This window comes from Aplidium turbinatum, chromosome 1, assembly GCF_918807975.1.
Source record: "Aplidium turbinatum chromosome 1, kaAplTurb1.1, whole genome shotgun sequence".
Taxonomy (NCBI): Eukaryota; Metazoa; Chordata; class Ascidiacea; order Aplousobranchia; family Polyclinidae; genus Aplidium; species Aplidium turbinatum.
The window spans coordinates 57,530,594-57,550,048 of NC_137472.1; the positions used below are offsets into that span (position 1 = coordinate 57,530,594).

The 19,455-nt window shown below is 35.0% G+C and overlaps 2 protein-coding genes across 2 annotated transcripts in view; both read right to left on the minus strand.

Moving 5' to 3' along the window:
- LOC145772546 (uncharacterized) overlaps positions 1-736 on the minus strand; it is a 35,661-nt gene extending 34,925 nt beyond the window's left edge. Inside the window, exon 1 of the mRNA XM_082584416.1 lies at positions 713-736. The gene's annotated coding sequence lies outside the window, so the exon portion shown is untranslated. The remainder of the gene's footprint in view (positions 1-712) is intronic.
- Positions 98-16,516, minus strand: LOC145767645 (protein turtle homolog B-like). Its single transcript, XM_082579516.1, has 4 exons — positions 16,410-16,516; positions 3,879-4,058; positions 713-877; positions 98-132 (listed from the first exon to the last, which is right to left on the minus strand). The coding sequence occupies exons 1-4, from the start codon at positions 16,474-16,476 to the stop codon at positions 98-100; spliced, it is 447 nt and encodes a 148-aa protein (XP_082435642.1). The 5' UTR covers positions 16,477-16,516.
- Positions 16,517-19,455: the final 2,939 nt, after the last annotated feature.

Genomic DNA, 19,455 nt, shown 5'->3' on the forward strand with positions numbered 1-19,455 from the left:
AGGATTTCCTGAACCGTCATATTGCGTCATTAGGTTGACGGCACGTCGTCGTCGTCATATTTGACGTCATCGAGATAAAAAAAAATCGAAAATGGCATTAAACAGCCCTTCGTTTGTTTTCACGCTTCATATCTATGGTCAAAATAAGATTGATCACATCTGCTGGATAAACAGAAAGAAAGCTCTTCTTTGCTATGAGCTAAATGCATCAAGATGTGTTCCCCTCACGACCATCAGCACTCTTGATAACGCATCATGGCTGATCTTCTTAGCAAGTGTCTATTTATACAATTCTTGAAAAGATCAGCTAAAGCTATAATATTATGGCCTGTTTTTTATATTTTTGTTTGTAACATTTTCTTTTATTTCCCTTTTTATCTTAAATTTTTCTGAAGGTGTTGCCACCGTGCCAAATCCTTCAACTTAATAACTTACTTCGGTCACAAGCACGTTTTAACGTTCGCGTTTTGTCGCTTCTACCTTTTTCTCGACCTTTGCTATGTTGACGTGTATTGTTTTTGCTGCGATGGTTAGAAATAAAAACAACTGAACTGAACTGAAAGCTAAACACAGGATCTGCGCACAAGCTTCCATCATACAAAACCAGCAATCTAACCATTACTCCATCATTCACGATTCATCTACATCACATCACGCAATTCAAATGTTAGAAAATGAGAAGATAATTTAACAGCATAAGGTTTATTTTTACCTGTTATGACAAGATGAATCCAAGTCCCATTTGATTCTTGCTGGCTTGATTCATGGGAGACTGGATGGTTTAGGAACAGTACGCGGCAAACATACCACCCTTCGTCTCTCGCTACAACATTTTTTATCCGTAAGGTGGCACTGTCGGGCTTTAGTGACATGCGACCTGAGGACATTGATAACATTTATAAGTCGAATAAATAAACATGGTTTTCAAAATCTAACCCGGAGAAAGAGATTAAATGATGATGAAGCAGGCTGGTTTCGTGTTCTTCCAGCTATTTGATTAATAGGAGCAAGCAGACATACACTTCCCATCAACACAAGCAACACCAAAACAAAATGTTTACATCACATGAGCAAGCATGCTGGTGTTAGGTTTGTTTTACAAAATTCAACCGTTTAAGTTTGATTTTTGTAACTTTGTCCAATAAAAAACTCGGGCAACTTTTTAAGATTATTCAGGTCTTTTGAGGATACAATCGCTTCTCTCCAACTTAAAATTTCATGTTGAAAAACAAAAGATTGACAAGTAACATCGACTCCAAATTTTTGTTTGTCGTATCCAGGCTTACACCCGGTGGTTGAAGGCTTAGATTAAGTGGACGGGAAGGCAAGAAAGCCAATCTTCATGTCTACCTTCATGCATGCCTTTAAGTGTCCTGCCAAAGACACAGCCGCATGTTCTTGAGCGGTGTCGAACCGGTGCTCTTTCTAGTGTCGTTTCAGGGTTCTCACCACTCGGCAATGCAGCCGACAATTCCAAATGAAATATCATAACAGTGCAATTGTGCGAAATATAAATCTATGATCGGCCAAACAGTAATTTACTTGAACAATAGCTTGTATGATGTTATTCAGCAACTTTTATTCGCAACTTTTCGCAACTTTTTTGTAGTTAATTAACTATTGATGCAATTTGATGGTACTGCCAAATTTATTGTGTCAAATTCATGAAGCAAAACTGTAGCCAAGCCAGTGAGAAATCTAAATCCGCTTTTACACCTGTGTGATATCACGATATTTGAATCAACAATAACTATTATCTAATATTATTTCTTTAATTATTCTGATTTGTGACATTACATACGTTTTATACACTATACAGGGAGTTGAGAGTTTACAATCGCTACTGAGAAACGCCACTGGCACAACATATGCTGTTAAATTAAACTGAGTCTATCAAAAAAAAAAACAATTGAACTTTGATCAATGATAACAATTGACTGGAAGGGCAACACTGTTTAAAAAAATTGAGTCTATCAAAAGAAACAATTGAACTTTAATCAATGATCATTGACTGGAAGGGCAACACTGTTTAAAATCAAGGAAAAAATACGTGAACACAAGTCAACGGAAAACAATATACTTGGTCTGCAATCGAAATGCAATACCTCTGGATTTTCCAGTTCAATGGGTAATTAACTTTGGATTAGATTTTTAATTCATTATGCCATCTCATGACTTTGAAAATGGCAAAGGCTTCTAATCGCTTAGAAAAAACATAAATTTCAAGGATTACAAGGATTTATAGACTGCACGGTACTTTATGTACATGATGCTGAATTGAAATTTTGTAATGAATCTATTCTGTTTGACTTTGCCTCCTTCAGAGAGTCAGCAGCAGAAAGAAACATGTATTTGCTTCACGATTCTTTGTGATCAATTTTCATCGGCTTATGGTCTGACATTGTTGATTATTACAAAGACAAACGTGCTGCTGTCACTAAAGGTATAAATGCTTTCACCAAGAAAAGCAATCACTCTAAAAGAAGTTTCTGACCTTAAACAACTTAATTTGTTTTACAAAACTCTAAAAAACTAAATATCAATCATGTTTGAAAAAAAGTAATTTAGAAGAACACTCAGCTTATGTAAGGTTTGTTGGCTTTGAAAAATCGAAATATTCCAATTTTCTACATCGGTTATAATTTTTACTAAAATTTGAAACATTGGTACGTATTGAGAACGACAGTAAGTAATTGAATATAATAAAAAATGAAGAGCCTAACATGTAGATTTTAAGCTTTACTGTATGCTTAGCAAACGTTACGAAATATGCGATTAGGACAATCACTGCAAATTTGTAACCCAACGGCACTGATGACATTATTACACGGCCGCTCATTGCTTGCCCCTTGGGGATGATAGATGTGTGAAGACCTCATGCGGTTAGCGGCATTGCAATAATTGTAACAGATTGGTATTTGCGCACAGTGAGAGTTCAGCCTTGATTTCAATGTAAAGCTGTGCGCCCGTAAGACAACAAAATTATTATCATCAGTGTGGGAGAGACCATGTGGCCGAATTTTAGCGGTACTGATGAGGTCAGTACTGAATTTCCAAATTGGAATGAAACGATTCAAATATGCGGCAGTGAACAATTCTAAGTTAAACTTTGCCATCAGAAGGTCCGCCTTCATGGCGGTCCAATTTAAACCACTCCTATGGAACCGTTTCTTCAAAAGAAAAGTATTCCTGCAGCAAAAGTGTTCAAGGTTTTTAAAAAGCATAACATTTTAATGCTTTTTTTTCAAATCTTAACACCATAACGTACATTTTTGGCAACCTGAGTTTGGAAACTCATAACGTGTTTGCAACGTTGCTTGCATGCAAATACAACATTGTTGACACAACATTGTTACGGTTTGTTTGTCTCACCAAAAGTGCCAGATTGCAAGTTAACTTTCTTCATGAGAGTTTCATATTCTTCACACCCAAGCAGCAAATTAAAGCAAGTACTGGTTAGTAAAAACCTTGCATTGTTTTAATTTCATACAAGTGTTGCCAGATAAGGAACTTTTCCTTATTTTGAAAAAATTTAAAGTTGTTGAAGACAAAACTTGTAATTTGGAAAATTTGAAGTTCTGCGCAGAGAAAAAAATCCTAACTATTGCCCTAACTTTTATCCTAGCTCTGGCAACACCCGCCACGAAACAATGTTTTTTTGATCGTTTCCATGGCAACCAGCGTGGAAAAAAAATAGCCACTTTGTATTTTAAAACCTGTTGTAGCTAATAAATTATATTGTAATTTTAGAAATGTTCTTTTAACGATTTTTTTAAAAGCAAAGGAAATTCAAAACAAGTGGTAATGTGGAAAAAAAGCAACCAAAATCGTAAAATTAGACGCACACATTGAATCAAGTTCAAATAAACGCAACAGACCTTTGAAGTGTTGGTTGACTCGTTTCGGGTATTTCCCTATCTTGATAAATATAGGAACAGAATTCCCTTTTCTTGACCACTCGATGACGTATGGAGGAGGTGCAGGATCAGGATAAACCACTTTGCATGGTAGATGAGCGGTTCTTCCAACTCGGAGTGAAACGAGGGAGCATTGGACTTCTGAAAAAGAAAGCAGTTTCATGATTACTTCGAATACACGATACAATCTATCGATCAATTGTATTTTAGGTTGGCAAGTTTTTCGAGAAGAAACCATGAATCAATCATTCAAAAAGTGGGATCTGCTTGTGCTTTGTTGACCAAACTGATATAAGGTTCTCCTCTAAAAAGTGGGAATTGTTTTAAAATAAAAACTTGGATTGTTGCCTTCTTTTTCCCTGTATCTTGTTTGCACCAAAAAATATTGTTAGATCAATTGTGACGCAAAGAATGTTAAATATGGAAAATATCAAACATTGGTTGAACAATAAACAGACAAAATCAAATATAATTTCATAAAAAAATATTTTATGCCTTATTTACCAGAAAAACTTAAAGGGCGCTTTAAACCTTTGAGAGCAATTACAGCAGTCCTAACAGACAACTGTGAGTTCTTTCATGACAATTTATTTTTATAAAGAATATTATTAACTTCTTTTTTTTTTGGCTTATGTGACAGAAATTCAGCTTGACGCCATATCTCACCACGCCAAAGTGAAGAAATCTGTTTCCTTGCATTTTAAGTGCATAATTTCTAAATATCTCATAAAAATTAAATAAATTATTCATTAATTCTATCGTGCAGCGGAAAATTACGTCACTAAATAAAGTCGAGTGCTTGGAGTTTGCTTTGTGTTGTTTCCTGACTGTAACATAATTAAGGCATAAATCCAAGTGCAAACGTCCACAATAAGAACTTAAAAAACTATTTTTTTTATAATACGTTTGGAAACACTTAAATTTTTAATGTTTGGGTCTAAATGGAGTTCACCATGTTTAAATCCAGTATTGAGCTATTTCCATGACTTATGAAAAATATTTTATATACTTCGTAAATTCTTAATATATTTCGTAACATTTACGTAATTCGTAAATTCAAGTACTGTTACGAAAATATTATGCAATCAATTGCTGGACAGTGAAGCTTTAAAAGAAAGTTCACTTTATTGTGTGACAAACACACAAGGCCAACCAACACCATCAGGTTTGGTATATTATCTATTTCAAACACGTAAAAGTTAGATTAAGATTGAAATCGAACGTTTTCAACAAGGCCACAGTGATGTGTCTAATCTAGTTTTGGTGTGTTTAAAATAAATCTGCGGAATCGTGTAGCGTTGCTTGGCCTTGTATGTTTGCAGTACAACTAAATGCCTATAAAAAATTTCTATTATCTCTAGAAAAAAAGATTAGGTCTAATTGATTTTTGCAAGGGTTATAGAAACCCGGCTATATTATTTCCTTTTCTATTAAGAGTCTGTTTGTTATATCAAAAAATAGAATTTATTAAATGTTATAATTCTTTCGAGCAATAACCTTTACCATTAATATACTAACTAAACAAAAGTTTTAACTGCTTTGCAGTGAAATTTTGTTCAGTAAGTTTGAAAGAATGAACCTATTTAACTTTTCCCAAAGGTGATTCATATTATGGCTTCAACATCACCCTAAACATCTATTAAGTTTAGTCATTGCAACCCTAAAGCTTCACCGAAGTCACAATGGGAATATCTGTGAGACCTGGCTGTGCTTTATTTAGGGTTTATACAAACACTTTTTAATCAACAATAGTCATTAGGTTCGCAGCAATTAGATGGTTAAAACGAGTAAATAAATTACCAAGAACGACTGAAATGTATTCTTTAACGATTTCCTTCATTTTTTTTCATAAAAATCGAGTTGTACAAAATTTTGTACAAAATTTCCGCTCAAAGTTTGGGAAAAAATCTAACTTTTTGTTGGAAAATATATTTCATTATTGGTTAATTGATTTGATCTTGATATTTATATTGTTTGTTTTTTTTGCATCCTGGCTCGTTGTGGTTTGAAGATTTAGATTAAGTAGAAGGGAAACAAGGAAGCCAAAAATCCAAATATGACTCTCATACCGACATCTATTGATTTCTGTTTGTTCGTTCCATTGGAATTGTTATTCGAGTTAAGTCTCTCGTAAATTTTTTTAGAAGTTACCTTTTAAACACTAAGTTGGATGATCAAATACTACAAGATTTTGCGCAACATTACGTTGCTTCAATGTACAGGAGGTGCATTTTGCCAGCTGTATAACTTTGTTTCGTTAATAACGTCATCGACAAAAGGCTATTTGTGAGCTCATAGAAACCGAAAGCGAACACAAGCACCGTCTTTCATGTTGAATAGGAAGCCATTTTCTTTCCCACTGATCACCAACAAAAGCAGGAAATCCTTTCTGTCCCTGATTGGTAACTTGTAATGGCAGATGTACTTTTGGAGTAAACAAGTGTAGATTGTCAGCAACGGTTAAATCAAAACTTGTAGCTTAACGTCCGTTGGTGGGTCCAAAACTTCAAACAAACCGGATATAAAGGGCCGTTACAACGACCAACCAAAAAAACTGCTGTTAGTGGTTTGACTATTAACTTATCTAAAGCCAAACTATAAATCTCAGCATTGAGAAAAATAGCATCATTAGAATTAAAAAAGCTATACCAAGTTTAAAATTACACGCATTGAAATGCATGAAAAAGGTGCAAGTTTTAGGTAATTTCACTTAGCAACTTAAAAAATACGACGTCAATGTTGTAACTGCCCAGACAGCAAAACTTGCTATTTTTTTATTGATTCAACGTTCGAAGACGTTGAATCAATGTAAAATGACGGATTTTGCTGTCTGGGTGGGTCTGCGTTTCCAAGAAAAAACAGGAAGTGTGTTAATCTTTCATGCTTTCCAAATCTTTTAATTTGCTTCAAAACATGATGCTATGCGCCCGTGTTGGAAAAGCTTGAAACAATCTAAAGATTTGAAAAATCAATGTAAAAGCGACAAAATTTGCTGTATGGGAACGGATGTGTTGATGACACCATGAAATTGTAATGCTTGTGACAAATTTATAATTCCTACTTACTAAATACAAAGATTAAGGATACAATTTAAAGAACAAGGATTTTAAATCATGTTGCTCACATTATGTTTCTCACAAAAGTGTTGTACAACTTGAAATATTGAAATTCTCAAGTAGAGCTTACATACCCTAGCAATAAGAACAACTTCACTTAATACCTTCTTTAAGAAAATCACTCTCTATTGGTTCAACGTCTGAAGAATATAAGAACTCTACATATTGGACGATTGTAAAACTGGTTGAAGTCAATTTAACTATTTCGTTCTTGTGTACCGTGTGAATTCGAAAAGCTGCTACGCACAGACGCTTCGTCATGTATGAAGTGACAGACATGGACAGAGCTAATTAAAAACTAGTTAACTCAATTTCCCATGCTTTTTTTGTGCATGGGAGAAGTCGCATTTGCAACCCGATATGTAGGACACGAAATCTTGTGCATATTCTGTTATCTTTTCCTTTTTAAAACCATTTTTTTTTTATTGGGCCTTATAAAATCGTGGTGGCGTGTATGTCTTTATGATCACAACATAAACTAAGTTAATGAGTTGTTATTTGTTTTGTGTGTTTGTCCATGGATCTTCTCTCCATTATTACGCAATTATATGAAACAAAACACACAGAAAACTCATCAAAATACTTTCACTGTGTCCTTTAACTTCTTACCAATTGCAGCTAATGGAGTCTCTCAACATGGCCTTTCGTTGCTTCCGCAAGAAGTTTGTGTGGACTTAAAACATTAAAAAAGCTTAAATTGAATGGAAATTGCGACACATTGCCTTCTGAAAGTTGAAACTTTGTGTTCTAGATATAAATGATCTTACGGAAAACAATATTTCAAATGAAACCAAGTAAACGGAAGCTGACAAATGACGACACGCATAGGTTATCCAGGGAAATCGGTAAAAATAATCAAAGTGGTGGGAAAAAACACGATAAATTTCAAGAGTTTGAAAACATAGGAATTGAGCTCCAAAATAAGGTTTGTGGGTAATGGTTTTGTTGGAGATCTATGCTAAAACAACAACAACCAACACCTATATAGCTCACAATCACTTCACTCCAAAGCTAACAGTTTTTTAGAATGTTACTACCGTACCATATTTTTTGTCAGTAATATCTCTGCTTAGATCTCCTTTGTTGTCACACAATTGACGATTTTCTGCTTCTGTGCACGACCGCACAACAACGAAGCATCACCCAACCCAGACGTCAAAATCCCTCATTTTACCTTGATTTTTACGTCTGCAAACGTTGAATCAATGTAAAAATAACAGATTTTGATGTTTGAACACATGTTCTATAATCTATAGCCTCGTGTGAAGTCAATTGAAAACTGATGAGGGATTACATATCAAAACAGCCATACAGCCCACAGACCTAGGTTGAAAATAGGTTCTATAGTTTTGAGGCTTGACAATTCAAATCTTGTTCCAATCATCTGCTTTGTGGTTTCACACTGCGATTTATGTTCGATCGTTCTAGTATTGTAGACTGACAATTGGGAATATTTTAGACACAGTGGGGTGCAATATTATACGTCATCAAAAACGTATTGTTGTCGTCATAACTCATTATTTCTATCCAGTGGTTGGCTTCAATCAATCGATTGTGAAATAAATAAAAGGTCTCAAATGATTATTCTATTCTATTCTAATTTCTCAAAGCGCTTATTGCAATGACAATTATGAGCAAAATGTGCGCATTAATTAAACGATTAAATTGGATTTAATCAGTCAAGCCAAAGCTCACAAATTATCGACTTTCTCACTAGAGATGTTCATTTTGTGAAAACCCGTAAAATATTGTTTTCTCATTGTTAAGTTGAATGCGTAGTAGATTTACAATTATAATTAAATGAATACTGAAATGTTTAGGTGTCCATCAGAATTACATGTTGCAAGTACAAAAATCTTATACGTACAGTCGTACATGAGCCCACACATTGAATACTATAGAACGGTTTTAAAAGTATTTCTGGTGTTTTGTGACCGTTTCACGACAGGCCAATGTTATGTAGTGCTGTACAGTGTACACTATCCACAACAGATGTGCCTTGTTCGCAATGTTTACTCTCAGTAGTGCTAGCGTAATCGTGGAGAAGCATCCGAGCATCTTGATTTAAATGTTCAAAACTAAACACTATTTAGTCTCTTCGAAGAGATGATCAACGACGAAATAGCTCTATGGACTTCCAACATCTATACGAGCTCAAGTCACCATTCCAACTCAACTTAAATGAAGCATTTGCCTTTGGCACATGACCAATTTCGTCTTTCTTAAGGTCCTGTAAAACCGTAAACATGCATGGTAAACTAAGCGAAGAATAAGAGATCAGACAGCTATAGATATTTAACCATGTTGCCTGGGGAACATTTCTGGCAGAGCCGTTAAACGTAGCAGTGCAATCAAAATTACCCCGGGCTCTGTTTCAAAAGTCCCACCTGGGCCATCAATTCCATGCTATGTTTTTTAACATTGCGTGAAGATACCCCGTAATTGTAGAAGCGCAGAAACTGATTATATTCAATATTGTAACAACCAAAGCTTGAAAAACTTGTTTAAGGAAACTATTAGTATTATTGAAGTTACAGAAAATAAAATTTCACAATAGATTGAATTGTATACTACGAAGAATGAAACAACTGAAGATTCTTGTCTATTGTTTTTGCTTCAGATTTGGGATAATGTTATTGTTTCAGCTTTTAAGAAATGACATCAACGTAGGCTGAAAAACTGAACTCAAAATTGAAGTCGATCGAAACATATCAAATTCATCTTGTGGAAAAGTGACCAAAAACTCAAACTTGAAAAGTTATGAAGGGCAAACTACAAACCTGCAAATATTTGTGAGCCCAAATACCAATCTATCGAGATTACTGTCGTGTATTAGGCCTACAGAAAAAAAAATCCACAAACAACGGCGCATCAAAAGCAAGCATTGGTTCGGTTGTATCCTAAATGAAGGATCCTGGTTTAACTTTTCATCCTCAATACATCGAGGAACCAGAAGAGAGATTGAGAGTCATCAGCCTCCTATATTATTACTATAACTATTTGAAATAATTGTTTATATTCTAAACAACTTTAGCCTACATCCAAGTCTTCTAAATCAGACTAAGTTTAAGCAGTGGAAAGCTAATGGAATTGTTAAATGAAAAATCAATAACCTAGCTACAGCTACTAGTCTGTAGTTACTAAGAACTTCAGAATGCTTGTGTCAACATTTTACTTCGCGGCTGGCAATTTTTTATCACGGGACAATTTATCTCAGTTTTATGACTTTTGCTCTAACATAAACTAATCGTCTTATTTCATTGAATTTATGGCACATATATTTATCTATCACTGCATGATGCATGATATTTATTATATAGTGTTTTTGCAGAAGATATTATACTTTCAAATGGACTCCAGGTGAAAAGCGTCATCTACCTCTTGAAATTTTAAAAGTTTGTTGTTTCACAAGGAGGATTACCGAGACAGCAAGTCAGACGCTTTTTACACTGATTCAATGTCTACAGACGTTGAATCACAGTAAAAAATGACTGATTTGCTGTCTGGGATATTTGCCTGACCTGATAAATTCGTTGGTGATCAATGATCATGGTCTTCAAAACCTTTCTCTCATTTGACATCCGTAAAAAGTGATTGGTTTCACAGTTGTCCCTACGACGAGCATGTTCATTCAGCATGTCAAGCCTTGTCAAACTATGATTTGTTTCCCTTGCGTCAGGCCTAATAGTGTTATTTTTTTCAGATTTCCATGTTTTAGAACTTCATTGTAGCAAAAGTGCTTTTTGTATGGAAACACCATTTTGACAATTTTTTTCAGATTTCCATGTCTGGGAATGTGTCCTACAAATTACATCTCTCCTTTTTGAATGTTCTTTCCGCTTTTTTTTCTTCTGATTTTAGAACTTCGTTGTAGCAAAAGTGCTTTTTGTATGGAAACACCATTTTGATAATTTCTTTCAGATTTCCATGTCTGGGAATGTGTCCTACAAATTACATCTCTCCTTTTTGAATGTTCTTTCCGCTTTTTTTTTCTTCTAATTTTAGAACTTCGTTGTAGCAAAAGTGCTTTTTGCATGGAAACACCATTTTGATAATACTAGGGTTATTATCACGAGAGATAAGTTATCAAAAAGTTAAGTTGCAGTTTCACCATAGCAAGCATGATTATGAAGTTTTACACACCGCTGAATGCTTTTGTTGTGCCCATTTGCAGGGAAACTTATCTTTTTCCACAGTAATGATTTAGAAGGCATCGTATTTTTGTTTTGTATCCACAAGTCATTGATTCAACGTCTGTAGACATTGAATTAATGCAAAACAGGCAGATTTTACTAGCTGGGTTAATGAGTTCCTTGCTCAAATGCTTTCTTGCAAACTATTTTCTCGCCCCCATCGCTTCTAATTTGAAATCGCAACGTTGGAAAGTCATTTCATTTATTCAATAATCTCATACATTGTTCTTGAAGAGAAATTGCGAACAATTTTATTTTGTCTCCAAAATTAAGCATCTGTTTAAAAATTGAAATTTGTTCAGCAGCTATTGATGAAGTTTATCAGCAGGAGGAGCAAAAAGTGAAACAAAATTATATGACACAAGCTTGATACCACATTATTTACAGGTTTAATAGACGGCTAAGTTTGTGTTTTTTTTTCTAACATTTGATAAACGGTATTAAGCGATGAAACGACACAACAATAGCAAATTTCTTACAAGGTTTGGTCTGTGCCATATCACTAAACATTCTGGCCAGAGCTTTTCGTTAATAAGTGAAGAAGCGTTCCTCGTATATGGGAACGGTTGAGTAAATAACACTGTTGGTTTGGCATGTTTGTCTTTCGCTTTAGTGTAAATTGTTTGGTCAATGTATGTGTACATAATGGACCAAACAGCCTTAGTCTGTTGTCTTTACACTTCAATCTGCCATTTTTACATTGATTTAACGCCTGCAGATGTTGAATCAATGTAAAAATGTCGGACTTTGCTATTTGGGTTAGTTTTTGGCTAGTAGATGAACTTGTTATTTTACATTGGTTTAATGTTTGTGGAAGTTAAATCAATGTGAAAAGCTGATTTGTTTAGCGTGGCTGCTTAGCCTACTATTATTCTATTGCTTAGTTATGTGGCTTTCATGGCATTAATTGTTTGACACATGCAATGAATTAGATTTTTCTTTTAAAATTAACAACTGTATTTTTCGTATTGCTTGTCTGAGGTTGAAAAGTAAAAACATGCAGTAACAAACATGTTACTGGCTCTTTGTATATTTTGTTTATGAGTGCGCCTTCTCAAAAAGTATTATCCATAAAATTCGTCGTGTGAAAATGATACGTATCACAACAGACCAGAAAAAGGAATCGCCCCATTTCAATTTGACTTGAACATTGGAGATTGTAAATTCCTTTTTTGTCAAAGATTTAAGCTACAAGACAAACCCACATTTCCCACGCGTTCTTCCGCGTAAGCTCTCAATATTATAAACCAAAAATCCACTTGAGATCTATATAGAAGTTTCATTAAATATTGAAAGCAAAGAGGCTGAAAAGCTTCTTCGTTTTCTATTGACAACGCGTTTACTGATTGGTGTCTTTTTTAATACGATTGTTTTTCTTTGGCAACAAATATTCTCAAACAACTTGCCAATGAAAATTAATATTTAAAGGTTCTGTCAAGAAAACGCATTTAAAAACCAAAAAATAACAGTAAAAAAATCGTTTTTATGTTTCGTCTTTGTTGGAAAACTCTCTGCCACTTCTACCTGGAACATTACAAGGATTCCTCTGCCTCATGTTCGTCCCAGCCGGTATATGCTTACCCGGACCGCAGGGTAACTTTTAATAGCGTCAGATGCAGTAATATCTGACGGGAAGAATTTTTGCATGACACTCGAACGAACGCTGATTCGACACCACTCAAGAATACACGTCGCTGCGTCTTTGGCACATGATAAAATGTTTGCAGGTAGACACGAAGATTGTCTTCCGCCCTTTCCAGTCCACTTAATCTAAATCTTTAACTATTGGTCGTAAGCATGGTTAAGGCACGCCATAAAAATGACCAGTGCCAGAGCCGCCGCTTAATTGTCAGCAGGGAGAAAGGAACTTTTTTATGCCAAGATACACCCTATGCCATTTCAAGCTTGTACTGTAAGTTTCGTAGTTTCATATTTCAAAACATTTTATCTGAAAGTATTTCACAAAGTTGGCAACTATAGCTTAATTTATGAGTTAATTTAATGATCTTACAGCTTGTTAGTCCTCAGTGAAGGGCAACAAAATCTCCGCATTTTTCGATTTGTTTTACCAAAGATTGTACAGTGATGCAACGTAATTTATTTATCAACTAAAGCTTTTTCATTGATTTCAGCTGTGTGATGTAACACAATACAGGTTCATTTACAGTTGGGTAACAACAGTAGAGGCGTATGCACAGGTAGGGGTGAGGGTCAAATTCCTCTGGTTTGAATACAAGTTAACTTGTATTTGTTTCTATTTTAATTTATTTTATTTGATTCTATTTGAATAAGACCTTCTGATGATCCGTTAGGTGAAACAATTTGTAAAGGCTTCAGATAGTAATAACTACATTTGATTCAAGTTAACTTGTATGTATGCCAATGTCACAACACTTCCGTTTCAACACTGAACAGCAGAAACGTATAGCACTGCTACCCAGACAGCAAAATCTGTTATTTTTACATTGATACAACGTTTGCAAAGGTTGGTAGCATCAAAAATATGATATACCGTTGCTATGCAAGAACATTTCCTTTATGCACATTTCAGAATGTACGAAAATGAGTTGAACAAAAGCAGGAAAAAAGATTTATAAGTGTAATTTATAACAATGATTACGCGAAGATGCATGATTGTAACATCATGAAACGGTTAAAAAAAATTAAAAGCAAGGCTTTTGTTTAATTTAGAAAGAAAATATCTTTCCAATAAAGAACTTAATGAAGAAATCTCTACCATCGAGTTGCATTAAATATATGAACATTAAATATTAATGTTTGCAATTCAGCGAGAAAGCATTTTTAAAAAGTTCTATATTTTTGTAAGACTGTCATCAGACAAAGTCTGTAAAGCGTATTGGAAGTAATAAAAACATTATCTAAATTTCGATATTTCGTGTGACACCTGACATAGTTTACAACACACACCGAATGCTGCTGTACTGTACACACCAAAATACTAAGAATTTTGGTATGTACAGTACAGTAAACTAAGAATTCTTAACATAGGGATAAATTTAACCTCAGGGATAGATTTTTTTTAAGAAAAATTACTTGTAAAATTGACGGCAGCTAAGTTAACAGTTGCTGCTACATTTGCTGATATTTTGGAAAGCCGAAAAACCAAGAATATTTTTTTTGCGGAAAACTTGATAATCGTACTAAAAAGGAACAGCACAGGTCAAATGAGAAAAAATGATTGAAAGTCATTGCAGTAAACATTGACAAACTGCGGACAAGATTACTACCCGGTCAAAAAATCGATTATTTTGATATTGATTCTGCATCTTAAGACGTTGAATCTTTGTGAAAAAGAACTAATTTGTTGGCCAAGTAGTAGAATGGCTGAGTGGAAATATCGTAGGTTTGAGCTCGCTAAATTTAGGCTACGGGCTTTTCGAATTAAATACAAAACCGGATTTAGTTTTTTCTGCAACACGAAAATCCTTAACAAAGTAAGACCATCCGTCTGACCGAGATTTTACTGCTTTCCGTTGTGGTCAGCTTATTGGTATGTCGTTTGTAGCGATATTATATGCGGTTTGCGACATTGTATGCGATATTGTTTGTAGCGATATTGTATGTGTGTAGTCGTGTCTTCATTATTATCCCTACATTGGTCATTTCTCCACACCATACTTGCAATATACCACTCAGAAACTAAGCTTCATTTTCCAAGTTGGAATTAAATTTGTGTTAAGATCAATAAAAAGCAACTTGGTTAGTTTACCCCATAAGAGATTGGGTTGTTGCACTTTGGAAAAGCTGTGTTCCAAAGTAGACTACTGTTTTAGCCTAATAGGGTCCGTAGTATAGCAATGTTGCTTTGCACTCTTTTACACTGTTGAATAAACATTTTCTGCATGATACCGTGGTTACCATAGATATGTGATCAAGATTTAAATACTAATTATTCTTTTATAAATTTGCTGTATTTCTGTATCATAATCAGTAACATTCTTTCATTGTGTGCCAGCCAAACATATAGCAGTAAATAAGCATTGCTGTTGGTTGAGGTCACATCATCTGTTTTGCAGACTATGTGAGTAAGTCCAATGACATGAAAAGTAGTGTCTGGCTTTCAGTTTAAAAGCTATCCATTGGGTGATCTATTGACCGACAGTAATGCATATTTCGTGTCCTGCAGTCGTTAAGTCGTAGTTTTCATTTTCGCAGGACTTACGTTATTTTACGTTGGTTTACAAGAAGCCATGTTCAATCCTACAAACATTCTCTGGAAGAGGTTGTTGATTTAGCTACAAAACTTTAATCGTTTTACACCTTTTGAAAAGCTGACGAAATTTAAGAAAATGCAAAACATTCAGCTTGTCAAATTCTTCATTTCCAAATATAAATGAAATTTAAGTCTATGCCAGTTAGATGTTCAAGTGCCGTACATTGTATGGTTGATTAAACAATATTTTGAAGCCAAGCTGAAGCAGTCATATTCAACCAGAGATCACATAAAATGCATTATTTTTAAATTACTTGATGTCAGGTGAACGATCTCTTGTGCGTTGGGAATATAGCCTACTGATATTGTTCAAAACAAAAAGGGCGTAAAATCCAATTGGTTCATGACAGACCCTTAGGATTTGTAGCCAATAATGTTATTTCTGATGGGTGCACAACAACACATGGTTGCGATTGCTTTAACATACGGTACTTCATAAATACAATCTGGGCTCTGTTATTGATTGAAATTAATCTCATAAAGCAAGCTCTCTGTTAAAGCCATGCCAAAGTAAACTCAATATTTGAATAATGCTAATGGAAAAAAGCATTTGTCCAGTTTTTATAGATTTAAAAAAGCCAAATAGGAGTCGAATAATTGCAGCAACTGCATTATGGATCTACAGCGGCAATTTCAGTGGTTCAATGTTCAACGACAATGCAATAAAATGCAATGTACTCGCAGCCATCAACTAGACTAGTGGATGATTTTATTGCACCTTTGCTGCAAACAATGATCATAAACATTTGATTATTCTCTTCAGTACCAATAAGAGGCAATGCATCGGTTTGGTTTATGTCAAAGTGAACTGAATTGAATGAATTAAATAGTAACGGAAACAATATATTACGACGGAGGTTTGCAAGTTCATTAAACAAACGTAAAAAAGACAGGATTAAGAATTGGAATTTTAAGTAAAATGTTACTCAAAAATTCAAATGCTACGTACCTGAACATGTAAGGGATGCAATGAGAAACCAAAGATGGCAGAAATTGCGATACCTCCAAATAGACATTGCTTTGTATTACTGCTCTTTTTCGGTCTGTCACATAGCCTACTCTGTTACCAACATTATTATATAACTATAGCTTGGTCAAATAGATTCAAAACAGATACCTAGCTTCCTCCAAACAATATCTAGAGAAATTTATTGTGGTTTAGTTTTATCTGATTGATAACTTGGTAACGACGCTCATACATACGAAAAGAGACAGAAACATGTTCATTCGCTTTTTTCACACTGGACAAGCTACCACAAAGTTGATAAAAGTTACGCATTAATAGTACTGGTAGCATATAACAATGAGGAGTCATTGCATAGATTTGCTGACTTTGAATTGTTTTGGATGTTAACAAATTTTTTCATGACAATGTTTAACAGTAAATCTAACCTTTGGAAAGAGTTTTACTTTGACTTGTTAAAGTTGTTAGTCTGGCGTATGTTTGCTCTTGGTTCACATGTGAGGCATCTTAGTCTTACAAATATCATACAATCGAGGTTAATCTTCTAATCTGACTGAAAAGATTATGAGCTTCATTCTAACTTACCGGAAGTGCCACTTATACCTTGACCTGCTGTGTATTGAGTTTGTGGCGTATTATATAATCACTGATATCAAAATTGTTTGAAAGATATTAACCACTGCTGCGACCTATCCAAATCCATACACAAGAACCGATGCCAGCTCCATGATAGTTCTCAGATCAAACTCAGGAAGATACATAAATTCATATTGAACTTCATGAAGAACAAATAACTTTATAAATAATTCGCTTTTAGAATAGCATTAGGCATACTAAGAGCTAAATTCTCAACTTTTGATTTAAACGTTGACAATTTGTGCAACAAAAAGTTATTTAACTCCTGCGTTTAACCATCTGCGTTCTACAACAAGTTGTTTCTACTTTCATTCTTGTTTCAAAATTAGCACATTGCTTCTTTCAAATCATCTTTTCACTGCTTGTCCGCTAAATTACTGATTAACTTTGCTTCGGCAAACTATTGGATCACGCAATGCCTTTCTCAAGCCAACCTGACACCTTTCAACGTCCGCAGCGCGCGCGACAACAAACATATCGCTTGTGCGAGAGAGAGCAAAATGAAAAAAGAAATTTTGGATTAGATCATTAGAGGAACACACGAGAGATCTTCATTTCGTTCCAAAAACCTATTTTTTGAAGCAAACTTTACCTAATAGTTGGTTTGATTGGTTTTGAATCTTTATCCTCGGACTGACAAAAGCCTTTATTCCTGATAGTTTCGCCTACTTGTAGAGGCTCTTGACGCAGGGCCGGTGTAACGGTCCAGGAGTGACCGCAGTCCAAGAGTTACCAGGGTTTTCAAATATAAATAATTATTTTTTTTATGAAAATAATTGGACTTTCTACTGCTCAAACAGTTACATTGACAATTTTAGGCATTAATTGATCTTAAACGAAAAGGTATGCATTAGTTTCAGAGTAACTACTCAATTAAACTTAGTTGTAAAATTTTTGTTTTTGCATTGATTTCAGAAGCGCCGAGCAGCTATGGTTATTTGTGGTCTGACGTCATTTCTAGTGTGCTGCGCTGCAGCAGCATGGTAACTTTTGGACCGCAGTAACTCCTGGACTGCTACACCGGTTACCGAGATTGAAAGAGTGAAGTTTCCGATTGTTGAAGTGTTGTTGCCGGGAAATTATTCCATCCATTAGATGCCGATGAATGGAGAACAGTCCTGAAAATGCGTTGCTCAAGCACACACCCCGAGAGTCGAACCAGCGCCGCTTGATCTTGAAGCTTCTTTGTTCACGAAGTCACGCGCTTACCAACTGAGTTGGTGAATAATGATGGTGATTTTCTCCACCGCCTTCTCTGGTTGACTTTAATTTCATCAAGTCTATAATACTAATATTTATTGTGTCTTAACATAGCAAATATGATAATTTTCGGACGCCACAGTTCTTTCTTGCATTCACACCACACAAATGTGTTTTTTTCTTATGGTAAACTTACATTTTAAAATGCAAAATCAAACAAAAATGATATAAAATATGCTTTTGTGTAATAGTTGTCTTATATTCGATATGTTTTAAGCTGGTAAACATTTCAGACTGAAATCGCTTATCGCTAACTCCCTTGAATTTCTACTCTATCTAATAGTTTAGCTGTTGATAAAGTGAGGCTACTACAAGCCAGCACTTGTAATCTGAGCATGAGCAAGCTACAATGACCAAGCAAGCCCGACGTGAGCGAGGTGGCGTTGCGTGAGCACGTAAATCTCATTCGCTGACTTGGCAGTAGTTGAAATGTAGGCTACTTGCTGAGTTGTCGCATGCCGAATGGTCCGACGACCTGATAAAATGTGAACGGGGTATGCATTGGCATGACAATCAGTTTCAGACAGGTCAACCAAGACTGGAAAAACTTTGGAGTTGGATAATTAAAATTGGAGGATTGGTGAATAGTTGGAGGCTTGAGGTGACTTCTGACTCCCCCACAGAGGTTTAGGCTGCCCACGGGAGCATTTAAAAATATCTTCAAGTCTCAGATTTTCTCCAGATCATTGCTAAATCTTCATGCTGAAATAGACTTGACGCGAGAATTGTTTTTATTTCTATCGTAATCGCGTTGTCCATCTTGGTTACGATTTTCTGATACTATGTCCAGTGATGACGTCAGCACTTCCGAAGATAGTTATTTGTCGAATAGCAACTTTGTTAGAAGTACAAGATCAGACAGAAAAATTCGTCATTTTGCATTGATTTAACGTCCTCAAACGTTAAATCAATGTAAATATGACTGATTTTGTCTGGGCATGATTAGTAAGAACACGTTTGAAGAAAGCAAAGTTATATTTAAGGAAACAATCGCATGATTAAAGTTATCTTAAAACTTCAAACCACTTGCTATTTAAAGTGGTTAATTTCAACTAAAGTAAACTAATTGATTTGCAACATAACAATTACATAGCGATTAGTCAAAGTCTAGGGACCTTGAACGTTGTATTGTAAC

Excerpts from the sequence above, each read along its gene's own strand:
- LOC145767645 (XM_082579516.1), bottom strand. The coding sequence starts at position 16,476 with ATGTCTATTTGGAGGTATCGCAATTTCTGCCATCTTTGGTTTCTCATT. Across the intron at positions 4,059-16,409 it reads TGCATCCCTTACATGTTCAG|AAGTCCAATGCTCCCTCGTT; the intron begins GTACGTAGCATT and ends TTTCTTTTTCAG. Across the intron at positions 133-712 it reads GATTCATCTTGTCATAACAG|ATATGAAGCGTGAAAACAAA; the intron begins GTAAAAATAAAC and ends TTTTGACCATAG.